This window comes from Zosterops lateralis (genome assembly GCF_965231275.1).
Source record: "Zosterops lateralis genome assembly, chromosome: Z".
Taxonomy (NCBI): Eukaryota; Metazoa; Chordata; class Aves; order Passeriformes; family Zosteropidae; genus Zosterops; species Zosterops lateralis.
Genome location: NC_139800.1, coordinates 47,243,877 through 47,260,878, shown reverse-complemented (window position 1 = coordinate 47,260,878; position 17,002 = coordinate 47,243,877). Strand labels below are relative to the sequence as shown.

The 17,002-nt window shown below is 41.7% G+C and overlaps 1 protein-coding gene across 1 annotated transcript in view; it reads left to right on the top strand.

Annotated features, from left to right (window-relative positions):
• Positions 1-10,219, top strand: part of SHB (SH2 domain containing adaptor protein B) — a 55,974-nt gene extending 45,755 nt beyond the window's left edge. The window contains exon 6 of the mRNA XM_083883685.1: positions 7,319-10,219. Coding sequence (XP_083739811.1) covers positions 7,319-7,502 — 184 coding nt within the window. The 3' untranslated portion in view covers positions 7,503-10,219. The remainder of the gene's footprint in view (positions 1-7,318) is intronic.
• Positions 10,220-17,002: the final 6,783 nt, after the last annotated feature.

Sequence of the window (17,002 nt, the reverse complement as noted above, 5' to 3'; positions counted from 1 at the left end):
TAAATTATTATTTTTGGGATCTCTGTAATGCAGAGGTTTGCCTTGAGCTGAAACACATCTTCTTTTAGGACTGACTCAGTTCCTGTTATCTCTTTTGTAATTTGATCTGAGTATTCTCCAATATAGGTGTCCTCTAGATATTTTCAAACACTGAAGCATTAATGGCACAAGCTTTGGAATAAATTTTCCCTCAGGCTTAAACTTTCCCTTAAATTCCAAGTCTTGGAATATGACCTTTCTTTTTAAAAGTATCTCACTTAACTCTTGCATCAGCCCATTGATTTGTTACTCAGCCAGGGCACAAATTCCAGAGGAAAGCGTGACAGTTAAAATTACATTTTGCTGTTTTGGACAGGTGAGTTCATGGCTTGAATATGTTCTTGAAGTGTCTTTGCACAGAACTACAATGTTCCCATTGCCTGTTAGGTGTGTTTGTGCTTCTCAGGGACCTTTACTACCGTGTGTGGGTCAGCATTTTTTTTTCAGTCAAATGTTTAATTTACACTTCAGGGAAAAAGTAAGAATCACACCCTGATTTTGTACACAGTTTAAGTAACAGTGATAAAATCTATTCTTCTGTTCCATGTGACAAGCTTTTTCTAAAAACAAAACTGAAAGTAAAAACCAAGGCCAAACCACTTCACTCTAGTTTTTGAGATTTCTTTTCTCTAGTAACAAAAGATCGTTTCCTAAAACACAGCAATAAGAATCTACCCAAGTATTACCTGTATTTAAAAAGTGAAAAGATTATAGAACTTGCTCATTTTCATTTAATATAACTGAATATTACATAATGGAGACATCTCTAAAGACCATTTTTTCCAATAGCAGGAAAACTTTTTTGTGTTCTGTGGACTTTGAGAGGGCTGGACAGGCTTAACTTGCATGGGCAATTTTTGTGAGATAATTGTCTGATTCAAATTCCAAAAATAATCATTCCAAATATAATGAAATGAGCGTGAAAATAGCTTTATTTATTGCTAAATTAAAATGCATTTGTGTATAAAACAGTCATTGGAGGTAGTTTAAGTTGCTCATGTCAATGTCTGTCACTTTGAGATAGTGTAGTTTACCCAGTGCAACTTAATTGTATGTGAGTTAGCTATCTCTCTGGGGGCATCAGAGAAGGTCTTATTGAAGTACCACATTTATGTTGCTCATCTCAGTTAGGAGCAAGGAACTAGTATTGTTGGTGACAAGTATTTGAAGCTACAAGCATCTTCCTGTGGATTGGGATCCAAAGAGCTAAGCCTCCTTGTCAACATTGTTTAAATTCCACATGGCAGAAGAGGGAAAGAATATGATCTACCTTCCCAGCGCAAAATCATCCCAAAGGCATGAGAGGCAGCTTTACATTCTCTTGAATCTCCTCTGTGAGCCCTGGATTGTTCCCTGTGTTTCTTCTCTATATTCCTTCAGGGTTGTAGATCTTTGGCTTGCTGACACCCACACACCCTTTCCTTAAACACAATTGTAATTGTGGAAGGCTGGGCAAAAATGGGAGAGCCATACTCCTGGTAACTGTGGTGTGACCAGAAATTCCTGGCTGCTGTTGAAATGCCTACTTTCAAATTCCATGTCTGAGACCTGTTCTTTACTAACAAGGAGGCTGGTGAAAAAGGTAGAAGTAGATGTGCATGTGAAAGAGGGAGAGCCCTTTCTTATTTATAAATGTTTTAGATGTTCAGCAATTACTTCAGTGAACATCAGGCTCATAGAGCTGCCTTCCTGATGTAGCAATAGAACAAGATCTCAGGATGAGTTCAGCATGTTTCAGTGAAGACCAGGCACCAACTGGGCTTTACTAGCTAATCCTTTCAGACAGGATTTCCCGCTCCCAAGGCTCTTGCAGTAGTGTGCACTGTGCCCACACCACTTCATTTCCTGACTCATGTTTCAGTTTTGGGAAATGTGACTACTCTTAATTGTAGATAAAGATTATCTCACGAGTTAACTAAATGTGCAGTCTATGAGCAAAAACAGTAACTTTGCTTTCTGTTCTGTCAGTTCCTGCACAATCGTAGACGCTGGAAGTACAGAGCTGAATTCAGAGAGGGTGGTGCCTTTTGGCATCCTGATCCTATGGACTCATAAGCAGGCATGTGGTTTCCCTGAATAGCAAAGGAAACTGCAAGCTATAGTGTTTTTTGTCATTACAATCTGTAGAAGTGGTCTTGTTGAGTACATAAACTTTGGGTAGTTCTGGCTTCTGGATAAATTCTGGACTTGCACCTTGCTCTTGATTTTGTTCTTGGAAGTAACTCCTGTAATATTGTAAAAATTACAAGTTTCTTCCTGTCAGTATAATATACAAAAAGGTTGTGGGATTTTTGATATGCCTCTAAATTAGCAATTGAATAAAAATATTTTAAAATGTATTACTCGTATGTTGTTAGGCTAAACCATAATGATAGAGTCCTGGCTGTTAGCAGAAAACATGGATTCTGTCATTTCTATGAAAAATCCAACAAGCTAAAGATTCTTACTACCTTCAAAGCAGCAGATGACAACTGGTTACAGAGAATGGAGCCTCGGCTCAGTAGTCATCTGCACACATTGGGTGCTAATGACCACTTCTGCACCTTGTTTGTAGAGGAAGAGACATTGTTTATTTTATCATGAGACAGTGTCCATCAGGTGTAGAATGACAGCTTTGTGTGTATAATGTGCTTGAAAAAGCAAAGCTGGAACAGGAAAGCCGGTTCATAAGCCAGCCTCTTAATGTCTCCAGTAAATGATTTTTCAATTTATTTTATATTGTCTGGGGTTAAGTAGTGAGTCTTCATTTTTCAGAGGAGGGTTTATTTTATTTTCTTGTTACTGTACCTTGACATGAAACATTATAGGGTTTGTTCAAAGTAACAGCATGTAATACAAGTTAAAATTATTAATGGAAGATAATTTCAGAATGAAAAAATAACACAACATATATTTCCTATATTACTAGAAATTTTTTTTCTGATGCTATTGCAAAATTGTTGCGCTTTTTTTTTTTTTGGTGCAAGTGATGTTTTATCAGAATGAATGCAGAAAATCTATTCTGACAAAACACTGCTTTCTTCAGCAAAAATAGGGTTCAGAAGACTTGGCCAAACTTTCTGATTCTGAGCAGTGAATCATGTTTCAAAGCCATTAATATTTCCGGGGGGAAAATAGTAGGTTTAATATCTAATTAATATTTATTAAACCTGCTTTTATCACACTTCATGCATAAGATCAAAAAGGCATGTTCTGTTTAACTGTCTGCCCAATTCCTTTCCCATCCTCACTGGGTTTTGAAAACTGAAAGAAAATATGTGGGGAGGTTGCAATTCAAAGTCTCTTGGTGTTATGGTCATGTTGCCAAACATTTTAAACAAGATGTGACTGACTGTTAGTCATGTATCAAGTTTGTGTCTATGTAAACATCTGTGCTTGAGAGTTCCAAAGAAAGTTAATGCAGGGATCAGCAATTAGCAATTTTCTTCTGTATTTGAAACTCATGGGAATGGTTGCAAAAAGGAAAGAATGGATAGAATATTGTCTCCAATAGCACTGTTTTGTCACTCTTTTCTCTCAATTGAATGAAAATGTGGTGAAGAGTTATTGCAGCATTTCAAAAAAATGACATTCAGAATTCACACAATAGCAATATCACATGCCTTAATTCAGGTCCCAGCACCTTCTTTAGCAAAATGTGTATGTCTTGTCTCTTCAAGGCACTGACTGTCATCAGTATTCCCATATATGAACTTGGGATCACTGTTTGTGTTCTTTTCTTTGAAAATCTTGGGCCTGGTGGTTCTAATAATTATTACTGAGCTGAAAAATAGGCATTCCAAAACCAGAGCTACTTAGTCAGGCACTTGTTCAGGTAGACTCCAAGAGTGCTTCAAAACCTAAGCAGAAATTTATTCACAATCATGTCAACCATGAAAACATTCTCCCCCTTCATTACCTGAAATTTCAGTAATATCTTTGCATACTAAAATCAGAGTTTAGATTGAAAGTGTTTGGAGGAGAGGAAGAGAGAGTATGACTTCCAGCTTCCTTTTTGACATGGTCCCTGTAATTCTGGTCACTGGGGTAGCAGCACTAGTACTGTTAATCAAGTGCAGATTCATTTTGCCTTTACCTGTTACTACAGGCATTGATTGTTTGAGTCCAGGCATATCAGAAGAGAGGAGACTGTGAGACAGATTTTAAGGACAAATAGAGAAGGTGAGACAGCACAGAAGGATCCTCAGTGTAGATGTGAATAGTTTCACAGCATAGTTTACAGTTGGAAGTGTTTAATTCAAGGGCATGATTTCAAGGTGCTTAGTTGACTTTCTTCCAACTTAATATGTTCTATATTATAGAAGATGACAATCGTCTGGTTTGATATGTCAAACCAGTGACAGTTCATTTGAAACAGGGAGGGCACATAGCACATTCACTATGTAATTTTTGGAAACTAAAAGAGGGCAGAAAGGGAGTAAAGGAGGAAAATATTTGAAAACATAATCTTTGCTTTCATCTACCAGGAAGCCTGAAATAATGCTCAGTTTGAAGAGTTCTGGACATCCAGAAAGCCAGGATAGATCCTGTGTAGCCAGAATAGAAATCAGGTCTGTCACTAACAATGTGGTACTGGCTGCAAACACTAGCAGTGGGCAAAAACAGTTCATTGACTGAGAGCTCTTGCCTCTCAGTTCTACTCCTTTATGAACAGAAAATTTGCTGTGAGAGGCTGCAAAGCTTTGAAGTCAGTTTCACATACCTTGCAGTTTCCTAGAGAGATCTAGTTGGGAATGGACCTCTGGAGATACCTAGTCCAATCCCCTGCTCCAAGCAGTACATGCTTATCAGGTTGCTGAATGCTTTGGAAAACTTGTGAGGATGAAACCCTTCTGACCTTATCCTGGTTCCCAGGCTCTAGGACTCTTATGAGGAAGAAGTCCCTGTGTCCAGTGGGAGCTCCCTTGTTGTTTGTGCTTGTTGACTGAGGAACTTCTGTTTTCTCTGTAGCTCTCCATTTTAGGCAGTGGGTGATTGCAACTGGACACCCTTCATCTCACCTTTTCTTCTCCTGGAGACTAAAGAGGCACAATTCCCTCAAACCTCTCCTCATATGTCAGATATTCCCATCCCCAGACCACATTTAGTGGTCCTGCTCTGGATATGTTCCAGTATTGACATATCTTTTATTATGGGACACCCCTCTCACCAGTTACTGGAGCAGCCTCATGAGTGCTCTGTAGAAGAAGTAGTCACTGACTCCCAGCCACTGGCTGCACTTTGCTATGGAGCTCAGGACTGCAGGCCTTCATGGGCAGACCATTCAATCATTCTCTTTCCCACCATGGGTCCTCCCTATCATAGTTCCTTTTCTGTGGAGCCCCTTGTGCCCCAGCTAGTACTGCATCTTGGGTTTGTTCCATCCTAAGGGCAGAAGCTATAGATTTGCCTTGTCTACATTCCATCAGCCTGCTATTCCTAACTTTCAGCTCACATTCCTTTTCCCTCATCCTCACAAACAGTGTGGCGTTCCTCACCTGTCAAGATATATAGCAGAGATTCTTTTTATGGAAGCTCGATGACTATGTGCTACACAAACCTGAATGTATACATACATCCTTCTTGGGGAAGCAACAGCTGTCTGTCATGAATACGTGGCTTGTAGGAATTTGTTCATACCATGTGCATTGTCTTCCTCTTCAAAAAAGGCTTGTGCCTTTTCCTTTTCTGCACTAAAGTGCACTTAAAAGATTTGTTCTCCAATCCTTGCCATACTTCTGAAATTAGCATGCACCTGTGATTCCATTAGTGTATCTGCAAACTCTTAAGTCATTTTGTAGCAAAGCAGATTCATAGTGAACTGAAGAAAGAGAGCAATACATCTGTCCTCATAATAAGTATTTAAAGATGTTGCTCTTATTTAAGGGAAATAATTTAGACATCAATTATGACTTGAAAGATATATTTTCCCACTAAGAAATTGATATTTAAAGCAAGATTTTAAGCATGTAGAGCCATAATTACAGTGCCTGCAGTGGTTTCTGCACACCAGAAATATTCTCTTAATCAGAGCATTGTTGAATACATCTGAAAGATATGAGCTTGCTAATGATACAGGCACTTGAAATGCTGCACCTGCTAACTGGAATATGGCAGATTTTAGAGAAGCTGGTTTTAACATAATTTGTTTTCCTGCTGAAGCTTTCTGTGTCATCTTGAATTGGGTTTCTTTGCTGACACAGACCAAGCTCTAGTTTTAACACTGTTGTCTCTGCCCCTGGACACACCTAGAAGAAACAATGGCTTGGAGCCAGAAGGTTAGATATTGGGACATCAAACAAGCTGTAAAAACTTCCTGTAAAAGACAAGCCTCATTTAATATCTTGATGTAGGAGCTGTTCCTTACACTTGTGTTGCCCTGGCTGAACACTACACTCCTAAAGTAGCCTATATGTTATGTTAAGACAGCAGACACTGAAGGGTCACTTCTGGGAAGAGCTGAGGCCAGCTTTACTTCTGGTGCTGTATGGCAGTGTGGGTGCTACCCATCAGAGTGGAATTATGTTGGATAAGTTGCTTTACCGAGAGCAGGCAAGGCAGTTCCATGAGTTGCATGCCACTCTTCTCCTTTGAGCCTTCCCTCGAAGAGAGTGCCTGCAGAAAGACCACAGGACAGCAGCCCTTGTTCAGTATACTGTTCAGTCTAGTGGGTATTATGATATGAACCTTGGGAACATGCTCACTTGGAGTAGTTTTCCCACCTGAAGCCAGCTGATTACACAGAGAGATGTGTTCTGGACAGTTACTGCCAGAGTGGAATGGGTAAAGGTCTGCCCTGAGGCATTCACAGGGTAGAACAGGACAGGTCTTGTCTTGCCTAGCTGATCAAGGTTCATGGCCCTTTTTGTGCCTGTGAAGGGACTCTCAGGCCTCTGACAGGCCAACACCAGAGATGTGTGGGGGCAGAAGTAACGACTGGCTATGGTGAAAGTAAATGTTCACAGAAAAATATTGAAGCGGCTGGAGAGAAGGGCTGTGGGGAGGGGAGGAAATGGATTGTCTTGTGGTTCAGTTTCTGTGTGAGATAACCTTGCATGTGGATCAAGGCAGCACAGGTGCTGGAAACAAAACACTACCTTAGGCTGTCTTTGTGGTGAACTGTTCATGGGGGTTTGCAACTAGCAGTTGGAAACTTTCAGCCTGCCACCAAGTCTTGGCCTGGCATCCAGCAACTACTTGTGTTTTGTTCTACTTTCCCCTCCATAAGGAGAGCCTGTTGTGGTGCTGTGCCCCTCTTGCCTATGCACAGACATGAACTTACACTTTGCTTTCCTTGCAGGAGCAGTCAAGGTTTTATGCATATGAAGCTGACGAAAACCAAAGAGAAATACATCCTGGGTCAGAACAGCCCTCCCTTCGACAGTGTTCCTGAAGTCATCCACTACTACACTACAAAAAAGCTGCCTATCAAAGGAGCAGAACACTTGTCCTTGCTCTACCCTGTGGCTGTACGGACTCTCTAATAACCTAGTCTCACCCCTTCCTGTGGATGGGAGGTGAGAGATAAGCTGGGTTGCACAGAATTCATTACCAGAATTCAGAGCTTGAGCCTGTAATGGAGAGAGGCAGTCTTTAGTCTTGTGAATGTGAGCTCTCTGCAGAGTTGTCTGTGGGACTGTGTGCGTGATACACTTGTGCTGCAGCATGCCTCTAGAACTGTATTGCTGTGTAAAAGAAAGAACACTTATTTTAGTGCAAGGAGAGCAGATAACCTTCCCAGACCTCCTATGTGAATGAAAGTGCTTCCCAACAAAAGTTCTTCCTTTATGTCTTGAGAAGAATCAACAAGTTCTTCTCATCAGTAAAAAAACCAACAACTTTTATTCTCTTGCTACCCTGAGAAACTTCTCCGTGAGAAAGAGTAACCTTACTTTGAGGGACCCTAGGGTGTTCTTGATGGACCTGAGAAGGAGCTGCTTAGCAGGCAAGTCTCTGGCACAGGTCACGTATCTTGATGGGTTTGGAAATTTTTTTTAATGCAGTTTCTTGGGGTAGTCAAATACTGAACTTCTATTAGACACACAATCTTAAAATAATTTTGTGAGAGTGAATCATGGTCAATTACTTATGAATAGGGGATGTAATAAAACAGTAGTTTATGATATATTTTTATCCATTTTGGTACAATAATCTCTTAATGTTTACTGTCTTCATTTGCAAGTTTCATTTGTAGGTACAGGCAGCTAATTCTGTTTGGGGCAGTTACACCATGATGTTTTAAATAGTTAGGATAAGTAATTTTGATATGTGGGTTAGTATTTATGCATGAGGGTGGTCAAAGGCTTTTATAAAGCTTTAGTAGGCAAAATCTTCACTTGCTCATTCATCTGGATCTACAGTTGTCCTAGTGATGTAGCAGGCTAACGTATATCACACTGTCTTTCCACAAGATGGCTTTTGCAGCTGTGAGAACTGCAGTATGTAGCAGAGCAGAATTTGTTTTTCTGGTCTGCCAAGGCATTCTTAAGGCCCCATTGGTACCTTCTGGCCAATGCTCTTTTTCACCGTGAGCGGAAGCCTGCCTTCTCCTGTATTTCAGTCACTGTCAGCCATAAGGACTGTGGAAGCTGCTCTTTATCTAAGTCCTGCCAGCTCAGTGCCTATCCACTTGGGACATATTTTCTACATGCTCTGTGTGCTCGTTCAGTGAGATAAGTGAAAAATTATAATTGTACACAAGCTGGAACTGGGGATTCTATAGCCTTATAGTCCTCATGTTGTGCCATCTCCCACATACGTCTAGAATGTTGTGCATTAACCCATCAGCTGGTATAGTAGCAAACTGGTTATATGCAGGTTATGTATTTTACAGACAGCAATAGGACTGTGAAATTGTGTGCTATTTAATTCAGCTTTCTTAGCTACTACTATTTTTTATGTATGCTTAGAAAGAAGTGCAAATCTGAAAATTGTAATGGAATAACCACTTACTGCCTGTAAAAGTAATGCTTCATGGTATTGTCTAAGCTGGTAAGAACCTCAAGGATGACCCATATACTGTCACTGGTGCTAAATATTCTGTTTCCTTTTAAGCCTGCCTTATTCTTTATATGGCATCCAATGCGGATTGAACAGAAGTTGATAATATGTATGTGAAGAGCCCAGTGTCATTCTGTGCAGCAATGGTAGTGGGTCAAACTGTCTGTCTCACCCGGAATCAGAAGCTGCATTCAAATAGGTTTTCCAGTTTTCTGAGGAGGGTGGCACAGTGGAGGACAAAGAGACAACATTCCTCTCCAAGTGAAAACAAACATCCCCTTTTCATGTACACACCTACCTGCTTTTTTTATTTCCCTAAAGTCTTTATTCTCTTAACATCACCCAACTGACAAGAGCATACAGACACTTTTAAGTTAGTATATTCTCTCACCAGAGGAGGAGTTCATGAAGGTGGTAAAGTTCACACAGATTAGGAAGCAGGTGACATCTGCTCTGAGTCTTGGCCTTTGTGGGCTCAAACAAAACTATCATGCCCTTTGGGACAGAAATATGTAATATTTCTTCATTTGCATGCTGAATCTGGCATGATTGCTCTTCCATGGTCTGTTTTTTTCTTTAAAGGGAAAGAAAAAAAGTATACCCCTACTCTGTCTAACAGCAATTACCAGCAGAAACTGATAGCATCATTAACCAAGGCCTTGTCTGGCTTCCTTAAGCACTTTGTCTTTAATTCATGGGGATAACTATTGTACCAGACCTTTCTTGTCATGGGTCTGATCAAAAGTCAGACGAAGCCAGCAAGTGCCATTTTATTGCTGTCTGCAAATTTTGGGTTGGGATCCATTGCTTCATACAAATCATGTGAATATCATATAAATGAGTGTACCACTTATTACAACTTCAAGGATGAGATCAAGGTTCTTGGTTCAGCAAGAGGAAATCATCTCAGAACGTATTGGTTGTCCATGGGAAGGTTTTTTTATTTTTCTAAAAGACTTTTAGAAAGTACTCAGTAATTGCAGAATAAATAAAACCAGGATTTTGTTTGCACTGTAATGTTGTCTTTGTTTATTTAAGTGATTGTATGATATTTTTCCAGTGAAGGAATATTCTTCCCAGATTTTTTAATGTACAGTGAAAATGCAGTGTGTTAACAGTGTGTAGTATTGCATATAGGTGGAAGATCTTGTAGTGATCATACCTATATAGCACATTAAAAGTTTATTTTAAAAAATATATAAACCTCTCCCTTTTCTTCCTCTGATTGTCATTGTGTACTCAGATTGTCATGAATAGCTAATAACTGAAGCAGACTTTTAGAACAACTTGTGTGTATGTGTCTTAATTGTATTATGAAAGTAATCATTAGGTGGTAATTTGGAGTCTGGAAAATCATATGTCTCAGTTTTACCCTGACTAATTCTCCTGATAATGGGCACCTTTACAAGGGCTGACACAGGTGCATGCATGAATAGTATTGCTGTTGGTGTCCAAGGAATCCAGTTATTGCTGCTAACAGCATAGCACTGGTGAGTCACTTTTTGCATTCTTGGTAAGAGGTGTTAATTAGGCTTCTCTTTTGATGAGTATTTCACAGCATGGTGAGAGCTGTGAACATCTGTATGATGTCTAGGAGAGCTTTAGTGGCCGAGATTGCATTTCACAGCTCCTTCCATAATTGGAAAACCATTCAGGTTTGTGGAAGTATAGTCATCACCATGGTTTCTGTACTTGATAACAGATTATTGTCTTACTTTGAAATGAAATCTTCAGAGACAAGATGCAAAGCACAGGAGTAAATTAAATGCAAAGGTACAAAATAGACATTTTCAGCTTCTTAAAGAACATGGCCTGAATCTGTACTCTGAGGAAAGTGGTTACTGCTTGGAGTTTGACACATTTGTGTGCTTCTTCTCAGCATCATATTGTGTTTTGCATTTTATCTTGATGTCATGGCTCAAGCTGGCAACACAAAGGCCATGTGGCAATGTTGGTGGAGTCCACAAATTATATTTTTTATCTGATTCCATTTTGACACTGCTACAATGCGAAGCTATACTCTGGTGGACTTGGTCCTCTGCTGCTGTAAGTTATTCATGCTGTCTTCGGGTGGTACCTCAAGTGGTGCCTGAGCAAGATGAGCAAGATCTTAACAGAATTTTAAATACACAAATTAAAGACCTCACCCCACACACTACTCTACTATCTCCCTGTAAAGAAGGTAAAACAAAACAGATTTGGAACAGAACTGCCATTGATTGTGATCACCTGGGCACACTGCTGCTTCATGTTCAGCCACATGTAGACCATATCACCCCCAGGTCCTTTGCTGGGCAGCTTTCCGGACACTCTGCCCGCAGTCCGTAGTGCTTAGTGGAGCTGTTGTGATCCCGGGGCAGGATATGACAGTTTGCCTTATTGAGCCTCACACCTTTGGCCTCAGCCCATCAATCCAGCCTGTCCAGATCCCTCTGCAGAGCCTTCCTGCACTCCCGCAGGTCAACACTCCTACCCAACTTGGTGTTGTCTGCAAAATAACTGAGGGTATGCTCAGTTCCCTCATCCAGATCAGTGAATTATCTGTTAAACAAACTGGTTCCAGTACTGACCTCTGGAATAAGCACTTGTGACCGACTGCTGGCTGGTTGTAGCTCCATTCTCCACCAGTCTCTGGACCTGGCCATCCAGCCACTTTGTTAGCCAATTAACAACACTGCATCCATTCAAGTTATGAAGAGCCAGTTTTTCTGGGAGAATGCTGTGGCAGATAATGTCAAAGACTTTGCTGGAGTCAAGATAGACAACATCCAGAGCCTTTCCCTCATCTATTAAGTGGGTCACCCTGTCATAGGTCAGGTAGGTCAAAGACCATCTACCTTCCCTAGATCCTTGCTGTCTGGGCTTGATCCCTGGTTGTCTTGTATGTGTCTTGTGATAGCGCTCAGTGTGATGTGTTCCATGACCTTTCCCAGGCTGACAGGCCTATAGAGCCCCAGCACCATGTAGATCCTCCTTTCAGCCCTTGTGGAAGGGCAACACATTGGCTAACTTCCAGTCTCCTGGGACTGACTCGGTTAGTCAGTACTGCTGCTAAATGATTAAAAATTACTAATGGGCTCTTCTACCAGCTCTCTCCTTACCCTTGGGAGGATCCCATTTGGCTTCATAGACTTGCGTGTGTCTATGGTGGTGTAGCAGATTGTTCATTTTTTCCCCCTTGGATTATTAAGCCATCGGTCTGTTCCCCGTCTATGTCTTCCAGCTCACCAGATGTATTGGTAGAAACATTTTGTCTTTTACTGTGGTAGCCACATTAAATTCTCTTTGGGCTTTGGCCCTTTAAATTTTCTCTCGATACAAATTTGGAACTTGGTAGTCTTCCTGAGTGGAGACCCACCTCTTCCAAAGGTCATAAACTCTTCTATTCAGATTGGTTTTCTCTCTCCCTCCACCCCGCCCCTGCCAACTCCACCACATTTCTTTTGGCATTCAGAGATGGTATTTCTGCACTTTTTTCCTCAAAAATTGCTAGCCTGCCTTGATTCCTTTGTCCTTCAAGAATGCACAGAGTCACAGAATCCTTTAGGCTGAGAAAGACCTCTGAACCATTGAGTCCAATCTTTGACTGATCACCACCTTGTCAACTAGACCATTGCACCATGTCCTGTGTCCAGTCCTTTCATGAACACCTGCGAGGATGGTGACTTCACCACCTCCCTGGGCAGCCCATACCAGTGTTTAACAACCCTTTCCATTAAGAAATTTGTCCTGATATCCAGCCCAAACCTCCCCCGGCACAGCTTAAGGCTGTGTCCTCTCATCCTGTAACTAATTGCCTAGGAGAAGATGCCAATCCCCAGCTAGCTACAACTTTCTCTCAGGGATTTTTAGAGCAGTAAGGTCACCCCTGAGCCTCCTTTTCTCCAGACTAAACAACCCTAGGTCCCTCAGCCTCTCCTAATAGGACTTATCCTCTAGACCTTTCTTCAACTTTACTGGATTTCTCTGGACTCACCCCAGCAACTCAATACCGTCTTTGGAGTGCCTTCCAAGAGACTCTGTCGGCAAGGCCAAAGCCTTCCCAACAGAAGTCCAAGCTGGTAGTTCTCCTAACCACATTCCTAAATTCCATCGTTTCATGATTACTATGGTGCAGACATCCTCCAGCTATTAGCTGCACCAGTTTTACAGATATTAAGGCTGTTCTTCTCTGTTAAACAAATTAAACAGTCCTTTCCCTTACTTGTCTTTTGTGCTGTCACCATGTGGCTGCCTGAATAATTCTGATTTCAAGGTGCTGAGTGAAAGAGCTTGAGTTGCAGAGTCCAGTGTCTGCTCTGTCACTAATAGGAGCTCTTTAGGAAAACTAAAGGTGAGAGGATGCCCCTTTTGCACTTGGAAGCTGCTTTTAAGCTCAGACTTTACTAGTGACCCCTACCTGTGGTACTCTGTAGTATCTTCACCTACATAATTCATGGTGTTGTATCTCATTGATTCTGACTCTAATCCTGACACATCACCTTGGTTTTTGGGCTTAGCCTCAGGCTTTTTAGGTCCCTATGCACCTGCTGTTTTACCACTAGACTGAGACTGACTTGCTGGCTCATAATCATGCCAGAAAGAACAAACAAACAGAGGGACAAACAAAAAATAACTCTACATCCTGCTCCAGCCAATAGATTCTGTTTCTATAGAAATCATGTGAAAATGGAGCTTGACAGCAAGAGATAATATTCTGGGATTGCCAAAGCTGCTGAACTGCTCTTTTTTTTTCCACACTGAGCTGCTGAATGCTTACATGTGCATCCTTTCTTCAGTTTTTATGTCTTCCATTTACAGCTGTGGCCACTCAGTGTATGGAGAAGGAGGCTGGTTCATGGGCAAAACAAAATTTTCCTGCTTTTAAAGAAATCACATGCTAACCAAACCCAGAACAATTATAGTGGGGACTATTATGATTTCTTAATCTATGCTAAATCCAAACTTAATATTCATCATATCATGATTTTTCTCCATATTGAATTTTCTTGTTACTGAGTCCTAGAATTTTCATTATTTCAACAAAAGCAATAATGAAAATGGAAGATGTGTTTGGCCTGCTTGTGCTCATTTTACTTTTTATATTTGTCTCTCCAGATGCATTTTTTTCTTTCCTTCCTTCATCTTAATCTCCCATTCCTCCTCCTTTTACCTATCTACCTGAAAAGCTGAAATCTAACTGTCAAATATTTTGGTTTGAGTCTTGGAAAATTTAAAAAAATTATGAACATTTTGATGCAAAATTAAATTTCATGGCCACTCCCAGCATATTTGGTCTTGATGCAGCCAGTCAGACAGTGCAATCCCCAGGACTCTAAAGGGGCAGAAGGGGATAGGGTTGTGTGTTCTCTCTGCCCAGAACTGCCAAGGCATTACTGGATTACAGGGAAGGTCCTTCCACCGTGTGAGGACTGAACACACCCCAGCTTGGCCTGAGGTGGGGTCCTGTTCAATATAGAGGCAGAGCATAAGGAAACTCCTCCAGAAGTGGATCCCTCCCACAGGCAGGCAGTGATCCTGTTTTCACATCCCCACTATCCTATCCCCCACAGCCTTAAATCCTCATGTTCCCTGTTGCTGTGTCTCTGTGGGACACAGCTGCAGGCTGTATAGAGACACACTCCTTCGATGGGGAGTCCTGGAAGAGGGAAGGAAGATTTTCTTCAACCCCATTCTAGGTCTCAAAGGCTGATGTACGTGGAGAAATCAACTCGCACTCTTTTCCTGGGAACATAGCTCCCTCATGAGGCAGACTTTAGCAGGGCCGTTTGATGCTCCAGGTTCAGGTAAGTAAGTAATGGGATGTAGCTGCAAAACCACCTGCAATACCAAGGAAGCAAACATAACCATCAATTCTCAGCACAGGTACAACTGGCAGAAGATGCATCTTGTAAGAGGTGAGGCTGGAGAAAGGAGTGCTAGATCCTGCTGTTTTCCAGGGAGCCCAAGTGCCCTCCTGCTCATTAGCCCTGCTTTGCTCAAACTGCTAGTCCCAACTGTTTCCTCAGCACCAAAAGAACCCAGACTTGACCTCTTCAGCATACTCTAGAGACTCTGCTACTTAATTCCTTAGAAACCAAATCACACACATTCCCAGTCCTATAAACCCTGCTGCCCACCTAGCACGCTTTTTTATCCCACCTGTTGACGTTGGTGTCATCGATGTATGACAAATGTTCAGGGGGATCATTCTGGTAACTGTGCAGCTCTAATTAGTCCATGACAAATGGTAGGACTGTGCTTCCAAGCTGGTGTGGTTCATTCCAGGTGTACTGATAGATACCCTGTCAAATGAAATTTTTGCTTCTGTTGACAAAGGAATTGAGAAAAGACCATTGATAATATCTGCTGTCTGCCCTTGACTCCAGCTGGCATAGGGACTCCAGCATATCAAGTATAGCAGCATTCAGCAGCAGTGCACCATCTTCATTCAGGACACAATAGTCCCTGTTAATTGCCACCCTCCACCAGATTTATGGCATGGGTCATATGAGATACTTAAAAGACGCTCATCATTCTTTGGGTCTCCAGTGGGTGAATCAGCCTGCAGATGGGAGTCAGGGAATCTCCATTGCTGCAGTATCACTGCTGGTGCACTGTCATGATGGCAATCAGCCTGCTGCTCATCCACCCACAGTAAGGCCACAACAGAGAGATGTTCTGAGAATCCAGACAAGCTAGTCAGCTGTTTAATCTTCTCCATATTCATGATGGCTACACTGAAAGCTCATTGGCACCCTTTTGAGCCCTTCAAGTACACTGTCCTCAGGCAGTCTATGCCAAGGATACATGAGGCCTCTAGACTGTCCAGAATATGGTGTTTTTGCCACAAACTCAACAATATCAGTTACTAGTATTAAGCACCTCACATAAGGGTGAACAAGAACCTTGGAAGTCCAAGGTAAAGTCCAAGGTTTTACCATTGATATTGGTAAAACCACCAATATCAATCTCAGTGAAGAAGAAGGTGTATTCTCTCATTCTCTCTGCAAGTTAACTTCCCCAGCATAGTTAAGTGCACAACATTTGTATTAACATGCTCCAAAGCTCAACAAAATGGAGAGGAATTCAGTGCAGCCAGCCAACTTCAAAGACACAAATCTGCTGATTAATAACTTCTATAGCAATAGCATGCTCAATTCAGAACTCCCATTGTCTCGATCCACATGCTGGGTGCCAAAAAGTATTGTGGTGGGTTGATGCAAAGTGGGTTGATGCAAAGTACCACAAACAGCTGTATCACTCAACAGATCAGGGGAGAAAGTAAGTTGAAAAAGCTTGTGGGTCAAAATGAAGGCAGTTCAACAAAGAAAACCAAAGGCTGTGCGTGGAAGCAAAGCAAAAATACTCATTCTCTCTTTTTCATTTTCAGGTGGTGTCCTGGGAAGCGGGACCTCAAAATGTGTAGTGATTACTTTGGAACACAAATGCCTTACTAACAAATCCCTCCCATGATCCTTAACTTTTATTTTTTTGCCAAGTACAACATCATATAGTATGAAATAATTCCTTTGATTAGCTTGAGTCAGCTGTCCTGGCTATGTGTGCTCCCAATCTCTTTCCCACCTCCAGCCTACTGGCCATCAGATGTGTGGGCTCTGTTCAGCATGACCAAAACACTATCTGTTACCAACACCATTGTAGCTGCAAGTACAAAGAACAGCTGTATAATGGTTGCTACCAGGAAAGTTGACTCCATCCCAACCAAACCCACTCACCATGCTTGTCTGGAAGCCCAGACGCAGTAAGAATCCCATCTCCCTCCACTTCACCCCTGCAATGTTAGGGAAAGTACTGTCCTCTGCCATTCCAGGCTGACCCTCACAATAAACTTTCCTTTTCCCCATAGCAGGGGAGAAAGCATTGAAACCACCTTCCTTGGCTCCACACAGCTGACAATTAGCCCTCCTGGCCACTCTCCACTGTACTTTCCTCCCAAAGCCCAGGGAGCAGGATGGCAACCCACTAGGACCTGCCTGTCCCA